Raw genomic sequence first — 21,050 nt, 5'->3', positions numbered from 1 at the left:
AATTAAAAAACTGTAATCAATGCCGTGAAGTTCGGAATATATCGGAATGTCAACACTACAAAAATGAAACTAGGCAAGAGGAGTGTTGATATCGGAATATATATAGTGGAGATATTGATATTTTGTGATTTGTAGTGTTATATATATATATATATAGTGGAGAAAGGGCAAGAGGAGCTGCGCAACTGTCTGGTAAAACTAGGCTTCATCTTAGGCTGTGTCCTAGGACCCTTATATAATAATAGCCTGGTGTCCACTTTTCTCTTGGAAGCTAAAAATTCTATTCAACTGAATTCTGATCACCAAGGTAAGAATAATCCATCCATTATATATTCATCATCTAAAATATGATTTTCATTTTTAGTTTTACAATGTTGTATTAATGATGCATGAAAGTAGTTTCATACATTGTGTGTTCTCATACTATTGACTGTATATATGTAGGTTCAAGGTGATGGCGTCATTGGACAAACCTGTAAAGAAGGAAGGAGAAGAAAAAGGAGAGGAAGGAGGATTATTGGGAAGAGTTAAAGATTTTATTCATGATGTAGGAGAGAAGATTGAAGAAGCTGTAGGATTCGGTAAGCCAACTCCTGATGTTTCGGCTTTTAAGATTCTTTCAATAGACTTGAAAACTGCTGAGCTCCAAGTTGAAGTCTTAATCAATAATCCTAATCCTATACCAATTCCTCTTGTTGATATAAACTACTTGATTGAAAGCAATGGCAGGAAACTTGTTTCTGGCCTTATCCCAGATACTGGGACTATTCATGCCCATGGATCAGAAACTGTTAAGATCCCATTGAAGCTTATTTACGATGATATTAAGAGTACTTACAGTAACATAAACGCGGGTGATGTTATTCCCTACAAGGTCAAGGTTGAGCTCATTGTGGATTTACCTGTTTTTGGCAACATCACTGTTTGGACTATAAATTCCCAAACACAGTTAGGGTTGTGAAGAGTGGATTGATTGATGAAGGAAATGAGACTGAACCTTATAAGGCTGCCTACGTACCCCAGTCCGGAAACAGGGATCAAGTCTCAGTAGTTTTTGCTTGCGTAGTTCTGAAAGTGAGAGCAGACTCTTATAAGAAAGATCCGGATTCCAAGATCCGGATCCCACTCTAGCCCCCAAATCTTTGAAGATTTTGGTTTATCTTCTTTTTTCCTTCTCTGTCTCTGTTGACCAGACTGTGCCTGTTTTCTCTTTAAACATGTGCCAGATGCACCTGTAAATATTTGGATCTGGACCTAGTCCGGAATCATGTTGGGTTGAATCTAGAATGTTGGGCCAGAGTCCGGAAAAGGTGATGGGCCGGATCCGAGTATGGGAACACACCGAAGGTGAGGCCCAAACATCGCCCCCTCTTTGTCATATGGATGAAAACCATGTGGCAAAGAACGAGAAAAAAACAAAAAAACACTTTTGTAAAAAAATAAAATAAAATAAAATAAAAAATAAATAAAATAAATAAAAAACCAATCCAGAGAAGACATTGTTTGACTAAAGGGCACAAAAAACACTGTTGTAATAAAAACAAAACCCAACATCTGAAACTGAGAAAGCCTTTTATCTTTCTTCTTGTTTATTATTTGAGAAATGGTAAATCTGACTGCAAGGCGATGGAAAGAAATCGGTGGCCAATTTCCTCGTGTCTGCGGGTGTCGAGAACTTTCTATATTAGCCATAAAAGCAAATTTTCAGCTTGGGGCAGACCTAAAACTCCGAAAGTTGAAAGATGTTGCCCAACCAATTGGCATTGATGATGTTGCCGTGTGTTACCACCAATTATGTTATGGGTTAGAGCTTCCAATGTCGATGACAAATACCAAAGTATTGTCAAATTGGGAGCTTGCACCTGGTCAAATGCATGTTGTGTATTACTTTCGGAGTTCATGCCACAATTCCGACATTGTTTCATGAACTAACCATTAGGGCCAGAGCCTTCTAAGGTTCAGTCTCATTTCCTTCATCAATCAATCCACTCTTTACAACCCTAACTGTGTTTGGGAATTTCTAGTCCAAACATTTGGCGCCGTCTGTGCTTTTCAAATCCACACCAATGGGAAGAGCACAAACCAGATCACAAACCAATGGCCAAAATGACCAACAACATCCTGTAGTCTCCCAACGATCTACTTAGTGTAGAATGATTCCTGTCAATGCCACACACGCCAGTAACATCCCACAAAATATTGTCCAGGATGTTCCGGAATCTTCACGCCATCCGCAACAAATTCAACCCAATCCGGATGAACTCCAATTAGAAATCCTAAGGCTTACTGCAAAGAATGAAAGACTCCGGATTGCTAGGGGGAAAAGGCCTAGAATTCCCTCTCCAGATAGTTATGAACAACATTCATCAGCACCGCGAAGGCATCGAAATGCTACTGATGATAGGCAAGAACCAGTTCCTCCAGCACAATCCAATGTATGGGACAGACTAGGTTTGGATTCTCGCCATAATACCAGAAGGACAGAGTCCGGACATGGAGTCCGGACTCATGATCATCGTTCACCCAGAAAGACAAAGTCCGGACATGGAGTCCGGACTCATGATCATCATTCAACCAGAAGGATAGATTCCGGACATGGTGCCCGGACTCCTGACTACTCCCCATCCCGTCATTCCGGACGGGTAAATTTTGATTCACGCGGTCATCGACATCGAGTTCTGACTCCTCCCCCATATGCTCACAGATATCGGCCTATTTCATTCACACCAACATGATTTCGGGAAGAAAGTAATGCTGGACTCGATCGAATGACTGTCGAAGATATTGTAGCAAGAGCAATCAGAGGAAGAAGTACTTGCAATGACCAAATCAGAGACTTAGCCGTAATGGGTTTTCAACATTATCCATTTTCAGATTATATTCGTAACTATCGTCACCCTACAAACTTTAAGAAGCCCAACTTCGAAATGTATGATGAAGAGAATGGAGATCCATACACTCATCTGTTTTACTACAGGTCACAAATGGCTATGGAAAATGATGATGCACTACTTTGTAATTTGTTTCCAGCCACTCTCAAAGGTGATGCTTTAGTATGGTTCAACTCTCTTACTTCCAAATCAATTAGAAACTTCCCAGAATTAGCTAAGAAGTTTGTTGATCACTATCAGTATAACTGCGAGATTAAACAGGATTCTGCTACCTTATTTAATCTCACAAAAAATTCTGGAGAATCTATCAGGGATTTTCGCAAAAGGTTTCAAACTTTACTCAATGTTAATGATCCTCCCTCTGACCAGTTTATCATCCAAGCTTTCAAAGATGCCATAGGATATGATCGTAGTGGTCTATACAATTCGCTCACTAGACAGTCGCCTTTCTCCAAGTTCGAACTGTTTGATCGTGCTGAAGAGTTTGCACGAGTTGAGGATGATCTCAAAGCTAGGCAGCTTCGAGAAGAAAATTTTTAGAAAAACAAAAAAGAGTCCGGACGGAACCCAGCAACTATAAATTAAGGACATGACAAAACAAGCGTAACAACTTCGGTCCGATGGAACTCTAAGCCTACCTTACCAAATAAAGAGGAAAAGATTTTCACTCCTTTGTCGATGAAACTTTTCTCAAGTTTACTTAAAGAATAAAAGGGCTTAAATCTTCTTTATAAGCCAAGGCCATTACACCAAGATACAACCAATATCGAGATAAATCCAAACGATGCAAATTTCATGATGATTTTGGCCCACATTAATCGACGATTGCAGAATTCTTCGAGTGCTATTCAAAGCACTTAGTTGATGACAAGAAGTTGGATGAATTCATACAGAAAGCAGCACAAGTGAAGTTTGCCGAACATATGGTCATCAGGGCTGGACATGCCCGTCTAGATTCCATTTCAAACAATCAGTGGAAGTTTGAGAAAAAACAAAAATTCAATTGTCTAATGGACTGGAACAGAGTCAACGACATTGATTTTCTTAAAGGTGACAACGCAGAAATATATGAACCTGAATCCTTATCCTTCAGTGATCGTGACTTATATGGAGTATTTCAGCCACATTATGATCTTTGTTATGATATCAAAGATTCATTGGAATGTGGAGGGTTCAAAAAATTATGCTAGATACTGGAAGCTCTGTAAGTGTGTTATTTTCTAGAGCTTATATAGAAATGAAGTTGCCACAAGAGCTTATCATTTCGGAAGAAAACCCTATTGTTGGGTTCGATGGAACATCAACTATTCCGATAGAGTCGTGACGCCTACCAAGAATACCGGAAACAAGTGGGCTGAAATCAATTTTTTGCTCATGAATTGCCACTCTCCATATAATGCAATTCTGGGCAGAGATTGGATCCATCAGATGCAGGCAGTTATATCTACTTTCCACCAGGCAATCAAGTTTCCATGTAGTCAAGGAATCTGTAAAATCCGGAGTGATCAGATGGAATCCCACAGATGTCATGACAAAGCACTAGATGACTACAAACCTTCCGAAATTCATGCCAATAGAGTCATTCAGGACACTCCACAGAAGTAGCAATTACAGTATGGCTCCACATCCATTTCAGGCAAGAAACAAAAGGACCTTCCCATTGTTGATAAACTTGAGGAAGTTCAGATTGGAATGAGTCCGGAACATACCACTTTCATATCAACTAAGCTTTCTGAAGTTGAGAAAAGAGACATGATAGAATTGTTAAAGAAAAATAGCACAGCTTTTGCATGGAGCATAGATGACATGACTGGCATCAATCCAGACATAGCATGTCATCATCTTGATGTGGATCATACATCAAAACCTGTCAGGCAAAGACCAAGGCGCATGGTACCTGATAAAAGGCTGAAAGTCAATGAAGAGGTTAGTCGTTTACTGAAGGCTAAGTTTATTCGACCAGTAGAATATCCTAAATGGTTATCAAACATAGTTGTAGTTACCAAGAAGAATGGCAAATTAAGAATGTGTATAGATTTCATTAAATTAATGAAGTTTGCCCACTTAATCCTTACCCTTTGCCTAAGATAAATGATTTAGTTGATGCTACTCGGGATATCGAGAGAATTTCATTCATGGATGCTTCTTCGTGGTTTTACCAAATACTTTTGTATGGTCGGACCAAGAACATACAACCTTTATAACATATATAGACATTTATTGTTTTATTACCATGCCTTTTGGCCTTAAAATGCCTCGACCACTTTTCATAAATTAGGCAACACAATCTTTGAAGGCCTAATAGGTGATAATTGTGGAAATATATATTGATGACATGGTCACTAAGTCATGGTTAACAAGTGATCATCTTGAGATCTTCGACAACCTTTGATAGGGTAATAAAATTCAATCTCAAATTGAATCGGCCAAAATGTTCTTTTGGAGTTTCCTCTGGGAAATTTTTGGGTTATCTTATGACCCATAGAGGCATTGAAGCTAACCCTGATCAGATAAGGGCCATACTAGACATGCCGACTGTTTCGACCAAATATGATCAAAACACTAAGTGTTGATGAAAGAGACGAAGAACGTAGAAAAGTAATTAGAAAAATGATGGTGATCGGGGAGAATGATGAGATCAGACCTTGCGGTTGCCTACGCATCCAAATTATCAATGGGATCAAGTCTCAAGAACGTAGTTCTGAATGAAAAATAGTTTGGTATTTATATAGGTAGAGTAGAGAGTCCTTGTAGCTCAAGTAATCTTGTAGCTTGAGTAATTGTGATATACTATAACTTTCAACCGATAATTATCTCTTTGATAAGAAACCAACGGACATAAATCAACGTACATTACATGTGGCAAGTCATGTGGTTAAGGTTCAGCCTTAGCCACATGAGTTAATGGCCTTGTACATTGATCCATGATATTTTAATCGGGCTTTAGCCCCGCCGATTAAACGAATAAAGTGGAGACTCCTACCAATGGATGCTTGTTAACGTAGGGTGGGGGTCGAACACCGCCTCTCTTTGGCATGCTTAACAAAGTTCATATGGCAAAGAAGATAGAAAAATGAACGGAATTATAACGGTGTCGCGGGTAAAGGAAATGATAGGAAAATTGATCGAAAAAAAAAATCGTGAATTATCGGAAACGAAAAAATGTCAAACTAACGGATACGAAACGTAATGTAATTAAATAAAAGATGGCCGAAAATGCATAGAAAAAAAAATAAAAAATAAAATAAAAAATAAAAATAAAAATAAAATATGCACAGATATAATTTCAAAAGAAATTGATTGCCGAAAACTGTACCGAACGCATTACGTAAAAATACGAAATTTGAATTTGACGATGCGTGCCAGCGGAATAGCGATACGTGGATTATATCGTTAAAAATTAAATGTAGGGGCAGTTTAGTAATAATAGTAATAAAAGGAAGTTAAATACTAATTGGACTCAAAGTGTGCGGATGAGATAAGAATGTGGAGGAGATAAGAATTGAGATTAGAGATGGAGTTGGATTAGTAAAGAATCCCTATCGGAACCGAAAAACAATTTCGACCTTATATAAGTGTTGGCTTTTATCAAAACAGTCGTGGTTAAGAAAAAGGTTTGAAGTCACAAAATACTCGCCCTCTTCCGTAAAGATCTTGCCGCCTCGTAACGTTGTGTGCCGCCTTTGCTTTAGACTAGTAGGTAAGTTTCCTTACCATCAAGCTCTTCTCATAAATAAAGTTGTATCAGTTTCCGGGAAGGCGCAGGGCTGGCCGACAAAGCAACAAGGCCTTGATAGAAACACTGACAGAGAAGAAGAGGACCTCATCTGAGAAGGCAGACATTCTCCAAACCTGGAACATATGCACTTCAGCAACCAAGAAACAAGAAAAGAAAGCATGCTACCCTAACTGGCTCTGCTGCTGATCACCAGAATGGAGCTGCTTTGGAGAAAGAGTTACCTACAAGCAAACCACCAACACCTATTTCTGTTCAGATCGCTGCACTGCAAGCATTGGAAGCTCTTCTTACAGTGGGTGGTGCATTGAGATCAGAGGGCTGGAGGTCGAATGTTGATTTTCTTCTGATAACAGTAGCAACTTCCGCTTGTGAAGGAGGATGGGCCAGTGAGGAAAGAACTGCTTCTCTTGTTTCTGGTGAACCAACTCCAATTTGGGCAGATCTTCAGCTTGCAGCATTACATGGGATTTTAGCATCTCTTCTCTCACCAACCCGCTCTCGTCCACGTTACCTATCTCAGGGTCTTGAGCTTTTCAAGAGGAAAGCAAGAAACAGGAACAAAGCTAGCTGAATTTTGTGCTCATGCTTCATGGCCTTGGATGTGCTCATACATCCTCGAGCGCTTCCACTGGCGGATTCTTTAAATAACTGTGGGGCATTCGATGAAGCGCTAAATCCTAAATTCCCTGAAAATCCATTTTCTAGTGCTCAGAAACACAGCACCCCCTTTTCAAGAGGTGTCCTCAGTCTAGAACCTGATCCAGATGATGATCTATATGAAAGTTGGTTGGGGAATGGTGATGAGATTGTGGTCCCAATAAGCAATACAGACAAGAATACGGAATGTTCTGAAGAGCCTTCTGAAAAACATGGTCGGCAGACCAATGTTGATCCTTTGGGCGAACAGCTTGCTGCTGACGGTTCCATTAGTACTGTGGTTGGGGATGAAGGAAGAAACAATGAACACACTGGCAGTATGGATGTGGAGCGTGGAGTATGTACAGATGAGCTCATGGTTAATGCAGAAAGATCCATAGTACCAAATGTTTTCGGTGGTGTTGGAAATTCAGAAGTTAATTCAGAAAGATCCATAGTATCAAAAGAGGCACTCTGAGCAGATAGATCCAAGTCACGCATGTATGCCTTATCCTTTGGAGTTTGGCAGCCAGATGAACCTGTAGACTCCGGTCTTTTCCGTTGTGGTGCCTTTGGAATTTCGGGGTAGTTAGTCACAGGAGTTGTAGTGGCAGTCCTATCGGAACTCAAAAGATGGGATTCCTCAACAACTTCGTTAATCTCGGTTGCAAGTTCCTGAGTTGGTAGTTTACCATGTCCCTATAATGGATATCCGAATTTTGAACTGGTGGTAGCATGTTTGAGTTATGGAAATCCGGATTTTGAATTTGTGGTTGAACGTCCTCACTCATTGGTTGCGGTGTGACCTTAGTCTCTTCCTCAATAAAAACTGGGACACATCTCTTTGAGGCGACAAAACAAAAAAGGAGTGAACTTTATCAAAAACTGGTGTGGAAGACGCTGATATTGCGAAACTGATGGCGCCACTTATTCAAAAACTTGTTTCAACAAAAACATGATACCGTGCACTTCCACTAAAGGAGGGGCATCATAACCGCTGTTTATAAACTGGTTTGGTGCATAATTGAAATAACAAATATAATACGGTGCAACACCAGCGAAAGAAGGGCACCATACCTGTGTGACACCGATATGGCCCAGTGAACCCAGTTTTTGAGCTTTCTGACCCGGTTTTTTTGCAGGTAGAAACGACCGTACTATACGGGCAAAATATAATCGAGAAGAAGAAAATGCGTTGACGATCGTAGAGTTGGTAAGGTGGAAAGAAGGTGGTGTGGATATAACTAATACACGAGGCCACAAAGATAATCTAGCTTCGGGATCGAAAGCGACTTCAAATTGGATCGGCTAGGATATTAAACTTAAATTATTGAGTTTCGATAAAACTTAAATTTGGCCTGTCGAAGAAGACGAAGAAATGGAGAAAAGTGCGGAGAATATGACAAAGCAAAGGATGGAGAAATGATATGTTAGTATTTTTTTATCGGGTTATCATAAAATTTTGGTTAAGTCTAAAAACCCGACGAAAAGTTTATTCTTTGTCGTCGGTAGAAACGGCGGCATTACGGGCAAAAATATCGAGGAAAAAGTCGACAAAGAAAAAAAAATTTCGAAAGGAAAGATCTCAATGCCTTATAAAAAGAAAGAAGCCGGAGAAAATTTTCGCCTCGAGAAAATTTGACATTTGACATAACGAAAGTTTTCACACACGTAAAAACGGTGGTTTTACAAGTCAAATATATTTACAAATAGTCAACGTAGAAAAGTTTCGCGAGAAAGGTGTCGCTTAATGCCGTTGAAGAATTAAAGAAGTCGTAAGTTTTGTCGAAAAAAGATCACCAATGCCTTCGAACAAATAATGAAGTTTGTCGGAAAAATTTTAACGAAAGTGCTAAAAGCTTGTTTAATGCAGATTTCGAAGAAGAAAACGAAGATTGAATCGCGAACCGTGAAGAAAAATTGTACGAAGTTGTATAAGTGAAAACCGATAAGGAACCATTAGATTTTCTCAAACCAATGATTATGTGATTTGCGTGAATGTAATACCATAGAGCTAAAAATTCTTTTAATAAAACAAAGTATGTGTTGGCTATTGAATATCATTGTGATGTTAGATAACATACCGTGGAAAACCGACAATGTTGTTGAATTATATAGATGACACTAAATAGAATGAAACGCCCCAATGCTAACTTTAAGCTTGCAAAATTAGATTGTTTTTAAAAAATGTCCCGATGCGTAAACCGGATTTAAATTAAACGGGCACTTCATCGATGTTGACATAGCTTGGTAAAGTAACCGAATTTTAAGCGAAGCGTAAAATTGTTCAAGTTAGATTGATCTAAATTAAACGTGGTAACTTCGCCCATTTTTTGTAGCGATATTAACCACTGCGAACGTAAAAAGCTGCTCGACTTAGACCGACGAAATGAAACGTGGTAATTTCGCCGAGTTTGTTGTAGCGATAATAGCTAATTAAGCGGCGTAAAAGCTGTTCATCTTAGACCCACTAAATTAAACGTGGTAATTTCGCGATTTTGTCATAGCGATAGTAACGACTACTAAGCGGCGTAAAAGCGTTCATCTTAGACCGACTAAATTAAACGTGGTAATTTCGCCAGATTATTATGTTGTAGCGATAGTAACTTAATTTCGCTAAGCCGAAGCGGCGTAAAAGCGCTTCATCTTAGACCGATTTTAAATTAAACGTGGTAATTTCGCCAGATTATGTTGTAGAGATAGTAACGACTAAGCGAGCGTAAAAGCGTTCAACTTAGACTGATAAAATTAAACGTGGTAATTTCGCCAAATTATGTTGTAGCGATAGTAACGACTAAGCCGCGTAAAAGCGTTCAAACTTAGATCGACGAAATTAAACGTGGTAATTTCGCCGATTATGTTGTAGTGATAGTAACTTAATTAAGCGGCGCGAAAAGCGTTCAACTTAGACTGACAAAATTAAACGTGGTAATTTCGCCAGATTATATTGTAGTGATATTAACGACTAAGCGTAAAAGTGCTCAACTTAGACCGACGAAATTAAACGTGGTAATTTCGCCAGATTTTGTTGTAGCAATAGTAACGACTAAGCTTGGCGTAAAAGCGTTCAACTTAGACCGATTTTAAATTAAACGCGGCAATTTCGCCAGATTTTGTTGTAGTGATTATAAGGTTCGCTAAAACCAAAATCATACCATTGGAACCGGTGAAATAACCGCTTCTTTATTGATTACCGAAGTCTTAAAAATGCAAAGATAATAACGGAAAATACATGCCCGAATCGAAACAAACTAAATATTGTATTATTTTATTTCTCCGTGATAACGGAAAACACAACTAAAATCTACTTATAGAACTTGGCGCAGATGAAACGATTCCACGGCTTATCGAGAACATTCCCATCTAAATCTCGGAGAAAATAAGATCCTTTGGTGGTAGGGCGATCTATGATGTATGGACTGGGTCCAGCTTTCTCCAAATTTACCGGAATCTATCAACCTCGCTCTTTCGACAGAGTACCCACCATCTTTCTCAAATACTTTAAGTCGAACTTTCTTATCATATTTTCGTTTTCATATCGCCTTTGATAACTTAATTAACTGTTGAAGACCAACATCTCTTTGTCTCATCTATCAAGGCTTTGGGCGAGCAGCAAGTGTTTGATCATTCGACTCCAATTCCACGTTAGAAGTTCGGTGGTTGGTGTCATCAACTCAGAGCAAGACCGCTTCCGCATCGTGAAGCAAGATTAAACGGAGAAAATCCCGGTTGAATGCTTAGGTGTGGTTCGATAAGCCCACATAACCGCTAGGAAGTTCCTTAACCCAATTTCCTTTGGCCTGTTGAAGTCGCCGCTTTGAGCATTGCAAGAATGGATTTGTTAGTAGCCCGGCTTGTCCATTAGCTTGAGGATGGTATGGTGCCGAAATTGTGATTAATCTTCAAGTCGTAACAAAATTGTCGAATTTCTTCAAAGATCAAATTGTTTGCCATTGTCGGAAGTCAATGATGTTGGAATACCAAACGACAAACAATGTCTCGCCATAAGAATTTTTAACATCCGAAGCATGGATCCGGGCTAAGGGCATAGCTTCACCCCATTTGGTAAAATAATCGCCATGATGAGTAAGAAACGAACACCGCCAGAGCTTTCGGAAGAGGACCGACGATGTCAAGACCCCACTTTGCAAACGCCAAGGGCTCAAGATTGGATGAAGTTCCGTTCTTTGGAAGATTTCCCATATTAGCATATTTCTCGACAAGGAACACACTTCTCGCACAAACCTTAGCATCCTTTTGCATGTACGGCCACCAAGATCCTTGTGTCATTGCTCTATGAGCGAGACTTCGCCCGGAGTGGTTCCCACATAGGCCCGAATGAATTTTCCGCCAGACGAGCAAAACCTTCACTTTCTTTGAGACAACGGCATAGGGTTAAGACTTGTGCCTTTTGCGATAAAGTTGCAAATGTAATCGCTCAAGTCGATATGAGACAATATTTCCAAGCATCGCTTTTTGACACGATCACCCACTTTATGATCGGGAGGCAAGATGTGATCATGTAAATATGTGATATAAGGAAGACGCCAATCATCTTCGCCACAAGGTGTAAGTGGAAAACTTAGCTCTATATCGGGAACCTCTCGAGCATTGTCGACTTCATGATCGCCGCCGGTATGGACCGACAAGACATTATCATTGTGGTCATCCGATAGCATAAGTTGTGGATCAAAGCGTTTTCTCGCAATGATAGCTTGATCATCAAGATCACGCTTTGGCGCTTTCTAGTCAAACATTGTGAGATATCAAATTGGCATGACGTGATTCCTCGAAAATGTCTTGATGAAAACAACTCGAAAGTGATGTACATATCGCGCACATCCTCGATGGACGATCGATCGATACGCTTCCTTTTGAAATTCAATGGTAATCGGGCGAGGCTTATCCGAATTTAACCGCCGCGGATAAATAAGCAAGAGAATCCGCGATGTCGCGACGCCATGACGCGGACGCCGCACAACACCGATAGAATCAAAATTTCGAAAGCAATCCGATGGAACTAAGTCCACATAAGCCCGCCATTCTATCGCCACGAGCTGCATAACGATCCACCAAACCGGCTAGCTTAACTAACTTAGAATCTGTGAATAATTGTAGTTTAGTCCCCTCTGAAGAAAGCGAAGACGCGAAGCCGCAAATGACAACCTTTGTTTTTCGGCCTCATTATTTGAAGCGCCAAAACCCAAACGCGACCGACTTCTCAATTTTTCTCCATTCGGTTGCAAGATTACACACCCAATACCGGAGCCATTATTATTGCGAACCATCGGTGTAAACAATCCAACAATCGCCAGATACATCCGATAAGTTTGGCAAATCATCGCCCCCCGAGAGGTAATGGTTGTTGTCGGCGACATTCTCTTCGCCTAGTAACGCCGACATAAGAATATCCTCAATTGGAAAATCAGCCATTAGCGAAGCCAAAGCTTGTCCTTTTCTCACCGCGGCGAAGTTTCAAACACAATGCTATAAGCTTAAGGTAACTTTCCCATTCTCATGCGAGGCTTAATTTGATTCTCGGGCATTGCGAAAAAGTTTTCGCAGTGGATATTCCGTATAAACTTTGACGACTCGTCCCTGGAAATAAGGTTTAAGACGTCGGGCAGCATGAACCAAAGCCAATGCAATTTTCTCCACTCGAGAATATCTTGTTTCAGCAGTTGTAAGAGTCTTGCTAACAAAGAATATAGGACGACCATCACCACCGTTAACAAATAAGACTGCACTTACGGCATGATCAGTGGCGGCTAAATACAGACCTATAGGCTGCCCTGTTGCTGGACTGGCAAGAACTGGAGGTTGGACTAAGTATGCTTTCAAATGACGAAATGCAAGTTCACAAATCCTCCTCATCCAAATTGATGCGTCTTTCAATGTTTGGAAAAAGGACGCATCGATCGTAATACCGAGATAAAGCGATTTAGGGCAGCTGCCGCCCCGTAAGTCGTTGAATTTCTTTCTTTGACGCCGGAGAAGGCATTTCAAGGATAGCTCGAATCTGATCCGATTTGCTTCAATTCAGCGCCTAGTCATCATGTATCCTAAGAATTTACCGATGATAAACCCGAAGAACACTTAGCCGGATTCAAACGCATGTTGAAATTGAGAGAGTCCGGTCGAAAACAGCTTGCAAATCAGTAAGATGATCGTGCTTCGTAGATTTGACAACCATGTCGCCGATGTATGCTTCGAATCGCCTTTCCAAGTATGTCGAAAAATAGTGTTGACTAGCTTTTGATATGTGGCTCCGGCATTTTTCGGACCGAAAGGCATTACCGGTAACAAGAAATGCCTTGGTCCGAATGAATGCAATGAACTCTTGGTCCTCAATGAATAACGGAATCGATGATAACCGTAATAAGCATCCAAAAAGACAAACGCCGAAAACCGATGTTGCATCGACCATTTCAGATATAATGAGGCAATGGATATGGATGAACGGACAAGCCTTATTGAGATTTGTGAAATCGATACAAACACGTAATTTGCCGTTCTTTTTAGGCATCGCGACAACATTTGACATCCATGTTGGATAAGTCACGTGCCTTATAAAGTTAATGTGACAAAGAGACGGTCGATTTCGCTCTTTCACTTTCATCTTTCTATCGGGGCCATCCTTCGGCTTTTTTTGTCGAACCTGGTTTTGCATTAGGATCAATGTCGAGTTTATGACAAGCCACCGAAGGATCTATACCAGGCATTTGCTCTATTCGCCAAGCAAACACATGATTATTCTTCCGCAATAACAAAATAAGCTCTTGTCTCTCCTCTTCTGGAAGTTCGGCTGAAATAAAAGTAGTCTCTTCAGGGAGTTGGCCAATTTGAACTTCTAAAAGTGGATCGACTGTCGGGGGTCCTTCAACATTTCTATTGGCAGAGTAAACTGAAGGTCCCGGATGTCCGAATTGCTATTTGACGGCGTTGGAACTCAGAATAGTTCGTCCAACAACTTCAGACTTCTTATAATCATCGAGAACATTGTCGTGGCAAATTAGAGATGCCAGTTGATCGCTGCGCACCTTACAGACTCTTTTATTGAATGGGAACTTGATGGCTTGATGATATGTTGAGACGACAGCTTCCATATAATGAATCCAATCTCGACCAAGGATGACATTGTAAGGGGATTTACAATCCATCAATAAGAAATCAATATTGACTTCCTTCTCGCGATAAGAGTGACCGGAGAGACACCTTTCCAACGAATGAGTAGCGGTACCATCAAAACCAACGATAAAGCGATTTTCAGGGTGACCAAGTTATCAATAAAAGGAATACTGCGATAACACCCAGAAAACATGACGCTAGCTGAACTACCAGTGTCGATCATTATACGTTGTACACGCATACAACTGATATACGCAGTTATCACGACAGCATCATAATGAGGAACATGCACGCCCATTAGATCTTGGTCGAGTGAAACATAATGGTTCATCTTCAATAGTCTCCGCGGCAAAACCTTCCACCGAAATTGATCCCGTTAACTTCGTACAAATTAGACAGATATTTGACTTTAGAACGACGAGCAGTTTTCCGCTGAGTATTGGACAATGAATCAATGATGGCATGTCCAACCTTAATGACATTGTGATCAGTGATAGTTAAAGCTTGAGTTGTTACTTTCTTCTGCACATATTGATCAAGCTTCCCATTCTCGCACAAGCTTTTCAATTCTTCCCCATGAAAGACCGACAATTCTCCGTCTCATGACCATAATCATTATGAAATTTGCACCATAATGATTTATCGCGAGTTGTTTTAGTGTCGTCGCGCAAGGGAAACGGCGGAGTGAGCAGACTCTTATCCTTGATTTTGTCGTAAACTACCGCATATTTGGTATTAAGCGGAGTTAATTCAAAATCAATAAAATGCTTTCCGATCCCTTTCGTGGAGTCTTTCTTCTTATAATGAGGCTTCCGATTGGGTTCTTTGTTGATCAAAAGTCGGGATTCTTCGCTTTTATTTCACTGATCATTGAAATCCTTTCCTTTATTATCTTTGTCACGAGAAGTTCGAGTACCGCGGTCGTTTTTCAACATTGATAAATTGTTGAACTTCGGCTTGGTATAACGACGCCGGAAGATGGAATATCCCGAACAAGAGAGTTGTATAACCCATCTTTATCAAACAAGATAGCTTCTTTAAAAAGCGTAAACCACCATTAGATCGGATTGCTCTCAGAAATCTCACCGCAGCTTAGCCACGGAAACGCGCGATAAAACTACGGAGAGTTTCCTCACGTTGTTGCTTGATGTTGAAAAGAAACTCGGACTCCATTTGGACGTTTGAGATTATGATGAAAACGCCTTGAAAACTTTTCGGTTAAGTCCTTGAATCGACGAGAGAGCGCTGGAGGTAATTCGCTAAACCATACCAACACTTCCCCTTTTTAATGTAGAAGGGAAAAGTTTGCATTTTAAAGCATCATCACCTCCGATAAAACCAGGTTTGTTTGTGAAATTAATCACATGAAGCATAGGGCAACCCTCGACATCATCATATTGATCAAACTCGGTTGTTTGAAGTCTTTGTTATGAGTAGCCCTTTGGACGGCGAGAGAAAATTTGTCCAAAATACCATCTTCAACCGCCAGATTTTCTAGTGTCGATTCAAAAGGATCGTTGGCCCGTAAGAGCTTTTTAATCATTTTCGACACATTGAGGAGTCATCGATCCAGATCTGTTTGATCGTGATCATAGTCACGATGACGCCTATGGAGCCGAAACGAACGAGCGAAAAAACGATGAAGATTCATCGTTTCCGCGGTTGAGATGATTGTGGATGGTACGTTGGGCTTTTCGATGACGATAATGTTGAATGATAAGAACCGTTCTTTGAAGTGTTTCACCATACCGATGGTTACGATCATGAGTCGCGATCATTATTCGTTTCGCCATTTGAATTCCTCGGGACTTGCGAAAATTTGTAGGACCGTGGGGTGCAATCGGACGATTATGAGCAATTACCTTGCCCTACCGGAGAACGTGACCAAGTGGGTGGAGATTTCTCGCCGGAGGTCGGGGAATTCGTCAGCCCATTACTCTTAACTTGTTGATGGGTGTTGCGAATATTGCGAATCTCATCCTCACCACTTAAACGATCCCACACACTATTATGTCGTTGCGCGTGTGTGACGGTGTGGTGTGACAGATACAACATCATCTACGGAGTGGAGCGTCGTTTAAGATGGCGCTGTAGTAATTATTCTGTTGGCGACGTCTTTAACTTTTGAAGAAGTGCTTCTCGAGACATATGACTTACATTATCCACATCGATAATTGGAGAATCGTCGGAAGCAATAACCTCATACTTGAATGAATAATTTGGCGCATTGGTGGAACGACAGTATTTGAAGGTATTATGCTGTCAGCGCCAAGTTGTCCTTGACCATCATGTTCGTGATGATCGTCAGTAATCACATCGGGACCTTGAGCTCTTCGAGTATGCGTCATAACTTTCGCAGAACGTGATCGAGGGTGTAGTATAAGAACCGCAGACGGCGCCAATTATGTTTCGACCAAATATGATCAAAACACTAAGTGTTGATGAAAAGACGAAGAACGAGAAAAGTAATTAGAAAAATGATGGTGATCGGAGAATGATGAGATCAGACCTTGCGGTTGCCTACGGAACCCAAATTATCAATGGGATCAAGTCTCAAGAACGTAGTTCTGAATGAAAAATAGTTTGGTATTTATATAGGTAGAGTAGAGAGTCCTTGTAGCTCAAGTAATCTTGTAGCTTGAGTAATTGTGATATACTATAACTTTCAACTGATAATTATCTCTTTGATAAGAAACCAATCTGGACATAAATCAACGTACATTAGTGGCAAGCCATGTGGTTAAGGTTCAGCCTTAGCCACATGAGTTAATGGGCCTGTACATTGATCCATGATATTGCGAATTGGGCTTTAGCCCTGTCGATTAAACGAATAAAGTGGAGACTCCTACCAATGGATGCTTGCCACGTAGGTGGGGGTCGAAACACCGACTCCAAAAAACAAAGAGGAGATTCAAAGACTTACTGGACGGTTGGCAGCCTTAATGAGATTTATTTCTAAATTCTCAGATAAGTGTTGTCCATTTTTCAATACGATTAAATCAAACTCCACTTGTACTTCGAGTGCCAAAGAGCTTTTGATAGCCTTAAAACTTATCCGTCCTCCTTTGCCCGGTATTGGTAAGTCCTAAAACTGGTCAGCCAGTAGGAGTATATCTTGCTGCAACTGGTATTGCAGTAAGCGCAGTGCTTTTCGTTGAAAGTCCGGAAGAGAGGCCAATTTTTTTTTATAAGTAAGACTTTACTTGGTCAGGAATCTCGATACTGGTAATATTGAGAAAATAGCATTAGCTTTAGTACATCTTTGCTAGGCAATGAAACCTTATTTTCGGGTAGGACCATCCGGGTTCATCTGAGTACCCTCTTGAAAAGCTCTAGCTAATGCTTTCGGGACCTGCAGCGGACTTGCCCTGCCTCGCAGTCTTATCTTAGTGCATATGAGATCATATATGAACCACGTCGTGCAGAAAAAGGACATGCTCGGCATCCTTAATTGCAGACTTTCGGTCGATGATGTTTCGCTTTTGCTATCATTCGGACCCGGCCAAAGCAGAAGCTGCAGCCACAACTCAAACTGAAGAAACATCTCTCGGGGGCAAAAATCCATCCTCGAAGCATATTTCTTGGAAAATCTACACTAACGGTTCTCAAAATCAATCAGGATCTCGAATTGGATGTGTACTTATCTGTCATGATGGTTTACAGATAGAAAAATCTGTTAGGCTGGGATTTAAAGCGTCCAACAATGAAGCGGAATATGAAGCCGCAATTTTCGGTATGAAGACAGACTATTGATTTGGGGGCTTAACCGATATTGCCATTTTTCACGGACTCAAATTAATCACCAACCAATTTGGAGGTATATATAGAGCTAAGGATGAAAGAATGTCCGCGTATCTAGATGTTATTCATTCTTTAGCAAGAAAATTAAGATCTGTATCTATCACAAAGAAATCAAGACATGATGTGAGGCATGCAGATGTTTTAGCTTATCTTTCAGCAGCTACAAATTGCAAGGAAGCACGGACGATACAAGTTGAATATCAGGAGCAACCAAGCATCGACTTCACCACTCTCAACCACATAAAAATATATGTTGATGAATGTTTAGCACTACAAGTATTGTACTCTGCACAAGCCTCTTATGCAGTCCGGTCAAAGAAAAGGATTCGCGGGGAAGTAGAAATCACTGGGGACGACATTGACAGTGAGATGAACAGTCCGGACCATGATGAAACGCTAGATCCTGACCAACAACAATCCCTAATAGATGTAGAGCATATTCCCAGTATGAATGATTGGTGCGTTCCTTACATAGAGTACCTGCAACACCAGACTCTCCCTGAAGACAAGAAACTTGCTGATTACATACTCCGGACATCATTCAAGTTTTCCATTCTTCCATTGGCAGGACAGATCCAGTTATATAGGAAGCATAATTTATCTCCATTGCTCCGTTGCCTTACATCTGAACAAGGTCACTTTATTCTAGAAGAGTTGCATAAGGGCATTTGTGGCAATCATATTGGAGGGCGTAGTATGGCACATAGAGCACTCACTCAGGGTTATTGGTGGCCTGGAATGCAGAAACAAGCTAAGTTATACAGTCAAACTTGTGTACAATGTCAAATGCATGCGAACTACTAGCCAATGAATTGTCCAGTTCTGAGTTCTTGGCCATTTGCTAAATGGGGTCTAGATATTGTTGGACCTTTGCCCAAAGCACCAGGAAATTTCCGATTCCTCCTTGTAGCCACTGATTATTTCACAAAGTGGGTTGAGGTGAGTCCGCTTGTGCAGACTCCATCATCCAAAGTCAAACAGGTCATTTGGAGAGATATCATATGTCGATATGGAATACCAGCAGTAATTGTATCTGATAATGGAAAACAGTTTGATTCGATGAAAAATTCGTCGGTTCGTGACCCCTTCAAAATTCAACATAATTTTTCGGCTCCTTACCATCCACAGCGAATGGACAAGTTGGAAGCAACTAACAAGTCTCTCCTAGCCAATTTGAAAAGGCGGCTTAAAAAGAAAAAAGGAAAATGGGTACAGGAATTACCGGTTTGTTTTTGTGGGCATACCGCAAAGACGCCCAAAACTTCTACGGGGAATGACTCCTTTCTCTCTGGCATATGGGACAGAAGCAGTCTTGCCAACTGAACTCATGGCTCCCACCAGTCGAACTGAAAATGTCATTTCTGATGATAATGAAGAATTTTTGTCATCCCAGAAACAATTCATCGATGAGCAGAGAGAAGAGGCACTCCTGCATTTGGAAAAGTATCAACAGAGTGTCAAAAAAAGTTATGACAAGAACGTTCGTCAGCGAACATTCCAGCCAGGAGATTGGGTACTTCGGAGAAAATTGGATGACCCATCAGGGGGCAAGCTGTCAAAAGCTTGGGAAGGTCCTTTTATTGTGGAGAAAACAGAGCCTAAGGGTTATTATGTGCTGAAAACTCTTTCCGGAGATTTTCTTCCAAAGCCTTGGAATGCAACAAGGCTTCGTAAATTTTACCACTAGTCTTTATTCAACTCTATTTTGATTTTCAATAATAATAAAATTTCTCCATCTGCTACTATGCTTTATTTTTTCTTAATACTTTTTTACATCATCTAGCAAGTTCAATCCTCGGTGCAAACCTTTAACATTTTGTTTTCTGAACAAAGTTGACGTCTGTGTGCTAACCCGCATTTAGCCACAAAGTGTAGACACTTGCAAAACAATTTTGTTTCCGGACGAAATTGTAAGTGTTAGTTAACGCCAAGATTTTAAACAGCCGAGTCACGGACACTTTCGCATCATAAATTTGTTTCCGAACAAATAATTGTAAGTGTTAGCAAACGCAAGATTTAAACGGTGAAAGTGCGGACACTTTCGTGATCATAAGTTTGTTTCCGGACAAAAATTGTAAGTGTTAGTAAACGCCAAGACTTAAAAGCAGTACCGAAAGTCAGACACTTCAAAGATAAGTTTTGTTTCCGGACAAGAACTTAAGTGCTAGAAAAGCACTTAAACAAATGTTGGGTTTTATTTTTTTATTACAACAGTGTTTTTTGTGCCCTTTAGTCAAACAATGTCTACTCTGGATTGGGTTTTATTTTTTTTACAAAAGTGTTTTTTGCATTTTTTTCTCATTCTTTGCCCCATGGCTTTCATCCATATGACAAAGAGGGGGCGATGTTTGGGCCCCACCTTCGGTGTGTTCCCAGACTCGGATCCGGCCCATCACCTTTCCGAACTCTGGCCCAACATTCTGGATTCAACCCAACATGATTCCGGACTTGGTTTAGATCCAAATATTTACAGGTGCATCTGGCACAGGTGATGTTTGGGGCCCACCTTCAGTGTGTTTCTAGATTCTTTTCCAGACTCGGATCCGGCTCATCACCTTTCCGGACTCTGGCCCAACATTCTGGATTCAACCCAACATGATTCCGGACTTGGTCCAGATCCAAATATTTACAAGTATATCCGCAGGTTTTTAAGAAAGAAAAATAGGCAATACCGTCAATCGGGGATGAGAAGGAAAAAGAAGATAAACCAAAATCTTCAGAGATTTGGAGGTTAGAGTGGGATCCGGATCTTGGAATCCGGATCTTTCTTATAAGAGTCTGCTCTCACTTTCAGAACTACGCAAGCAAAAATTGCTGAGACTTGATTCCTGTTTCTGGACTGGGGTACGTAGGCA

General features: G+C 40.6%; 3 protein-coding genes and 1 pseudogene across 3 annotated transcripts; all 4 read left to right on the top strand.

Annotated features, from left to right (window-relative positions):
- Positions 1-454: 454 nt before the first annotated feature.
- LOC147501658 (late embryogenesis abundant protein Lea14-A-like) lies at positions 455-961 on the top strand. Its single transcript, XM_086604364.1, has one exon. The coding sequence runs from the start codon at positions 455-457 to the stop codon at positions 959-961; it is 507 nt and encodes a 168-aa protein (XP_086460490.1).
- Positions 962-2,768: 1,807 nt separating this feature from the next.
- On the top strand, positions 2,769-3,431 carry LOC147501657 (uncharacterized). The gene has a single exon (XM_086604363.1). The coding sequence runs from the start codon at positions 2,769-2,771 to the stop codon at positions 3,429-3,431; it is 663 nt and encodes a 220-aa protein (XP_086460489.1).
- Positions 3,432-3,814: 383 nt separating this feature from the next.
- On the top strand, positions 3,815-7,744 carry LOC147501656 (uncharacterized; annotated as a pseudogene).
- A 10,493-nt stretch (positions 7,745-18,237) lies between these two features.
- On the top strand, positions 18,238-18,999 carry LOC147501655 (uncharacterized). Its single transcript, XM_086604362.1, has one exon. It carries the CDS (start codon positions 18,238-18,240, stop codon positions 18,997-18,999), a length of 762 nt encoding a protein of 253 aa, XP_086460488.1.
- The last annotated feature ends 2,051 nt before the right edge of the window (positions 19,000-21,050 follow it).

This window comes from Coptis chinensis, chromosome 4, assembly GCF_015680905.1.
Source record: "Coptis chinensis isolate HL-2020 chromosome 4, ASM1568090v1, whole genome shotgun sequence".
Classification (NCBI taxonomy): domain Eukaryota; kingdom Viridiplantae; phylum Streptophyta; class Magnoliopsida; order Ranunculales; family Ranunculaceae; genus Coptis; species Coptis chinensis.
This window is presented reverse-complemented; position numbering and strand designations above follow the sequence as displayed.

Coding starts and splice junctions, on each gene's coding strand:
- LOC147501658 (XM_086604364.1), top strand. CDS start 455: ATGGCGTCATTGGACAAACCTGTAAAGAAGGAAGGAGAAGAAAAAGGA.
- LOC147501657 (XM_086604363.1), top strand. CDS start 2,769: ATGACTGTCGAAGATATTGTAGCAAGAGCAATCAGAGGAAGAAGTACT.
- LOC147501655 (XM_086604362.1), top strand. CDS start 18,238: ATGTCCGCGTATCTAGATGTTATTCATTCTTTAGCAAGAAAATTAAGA.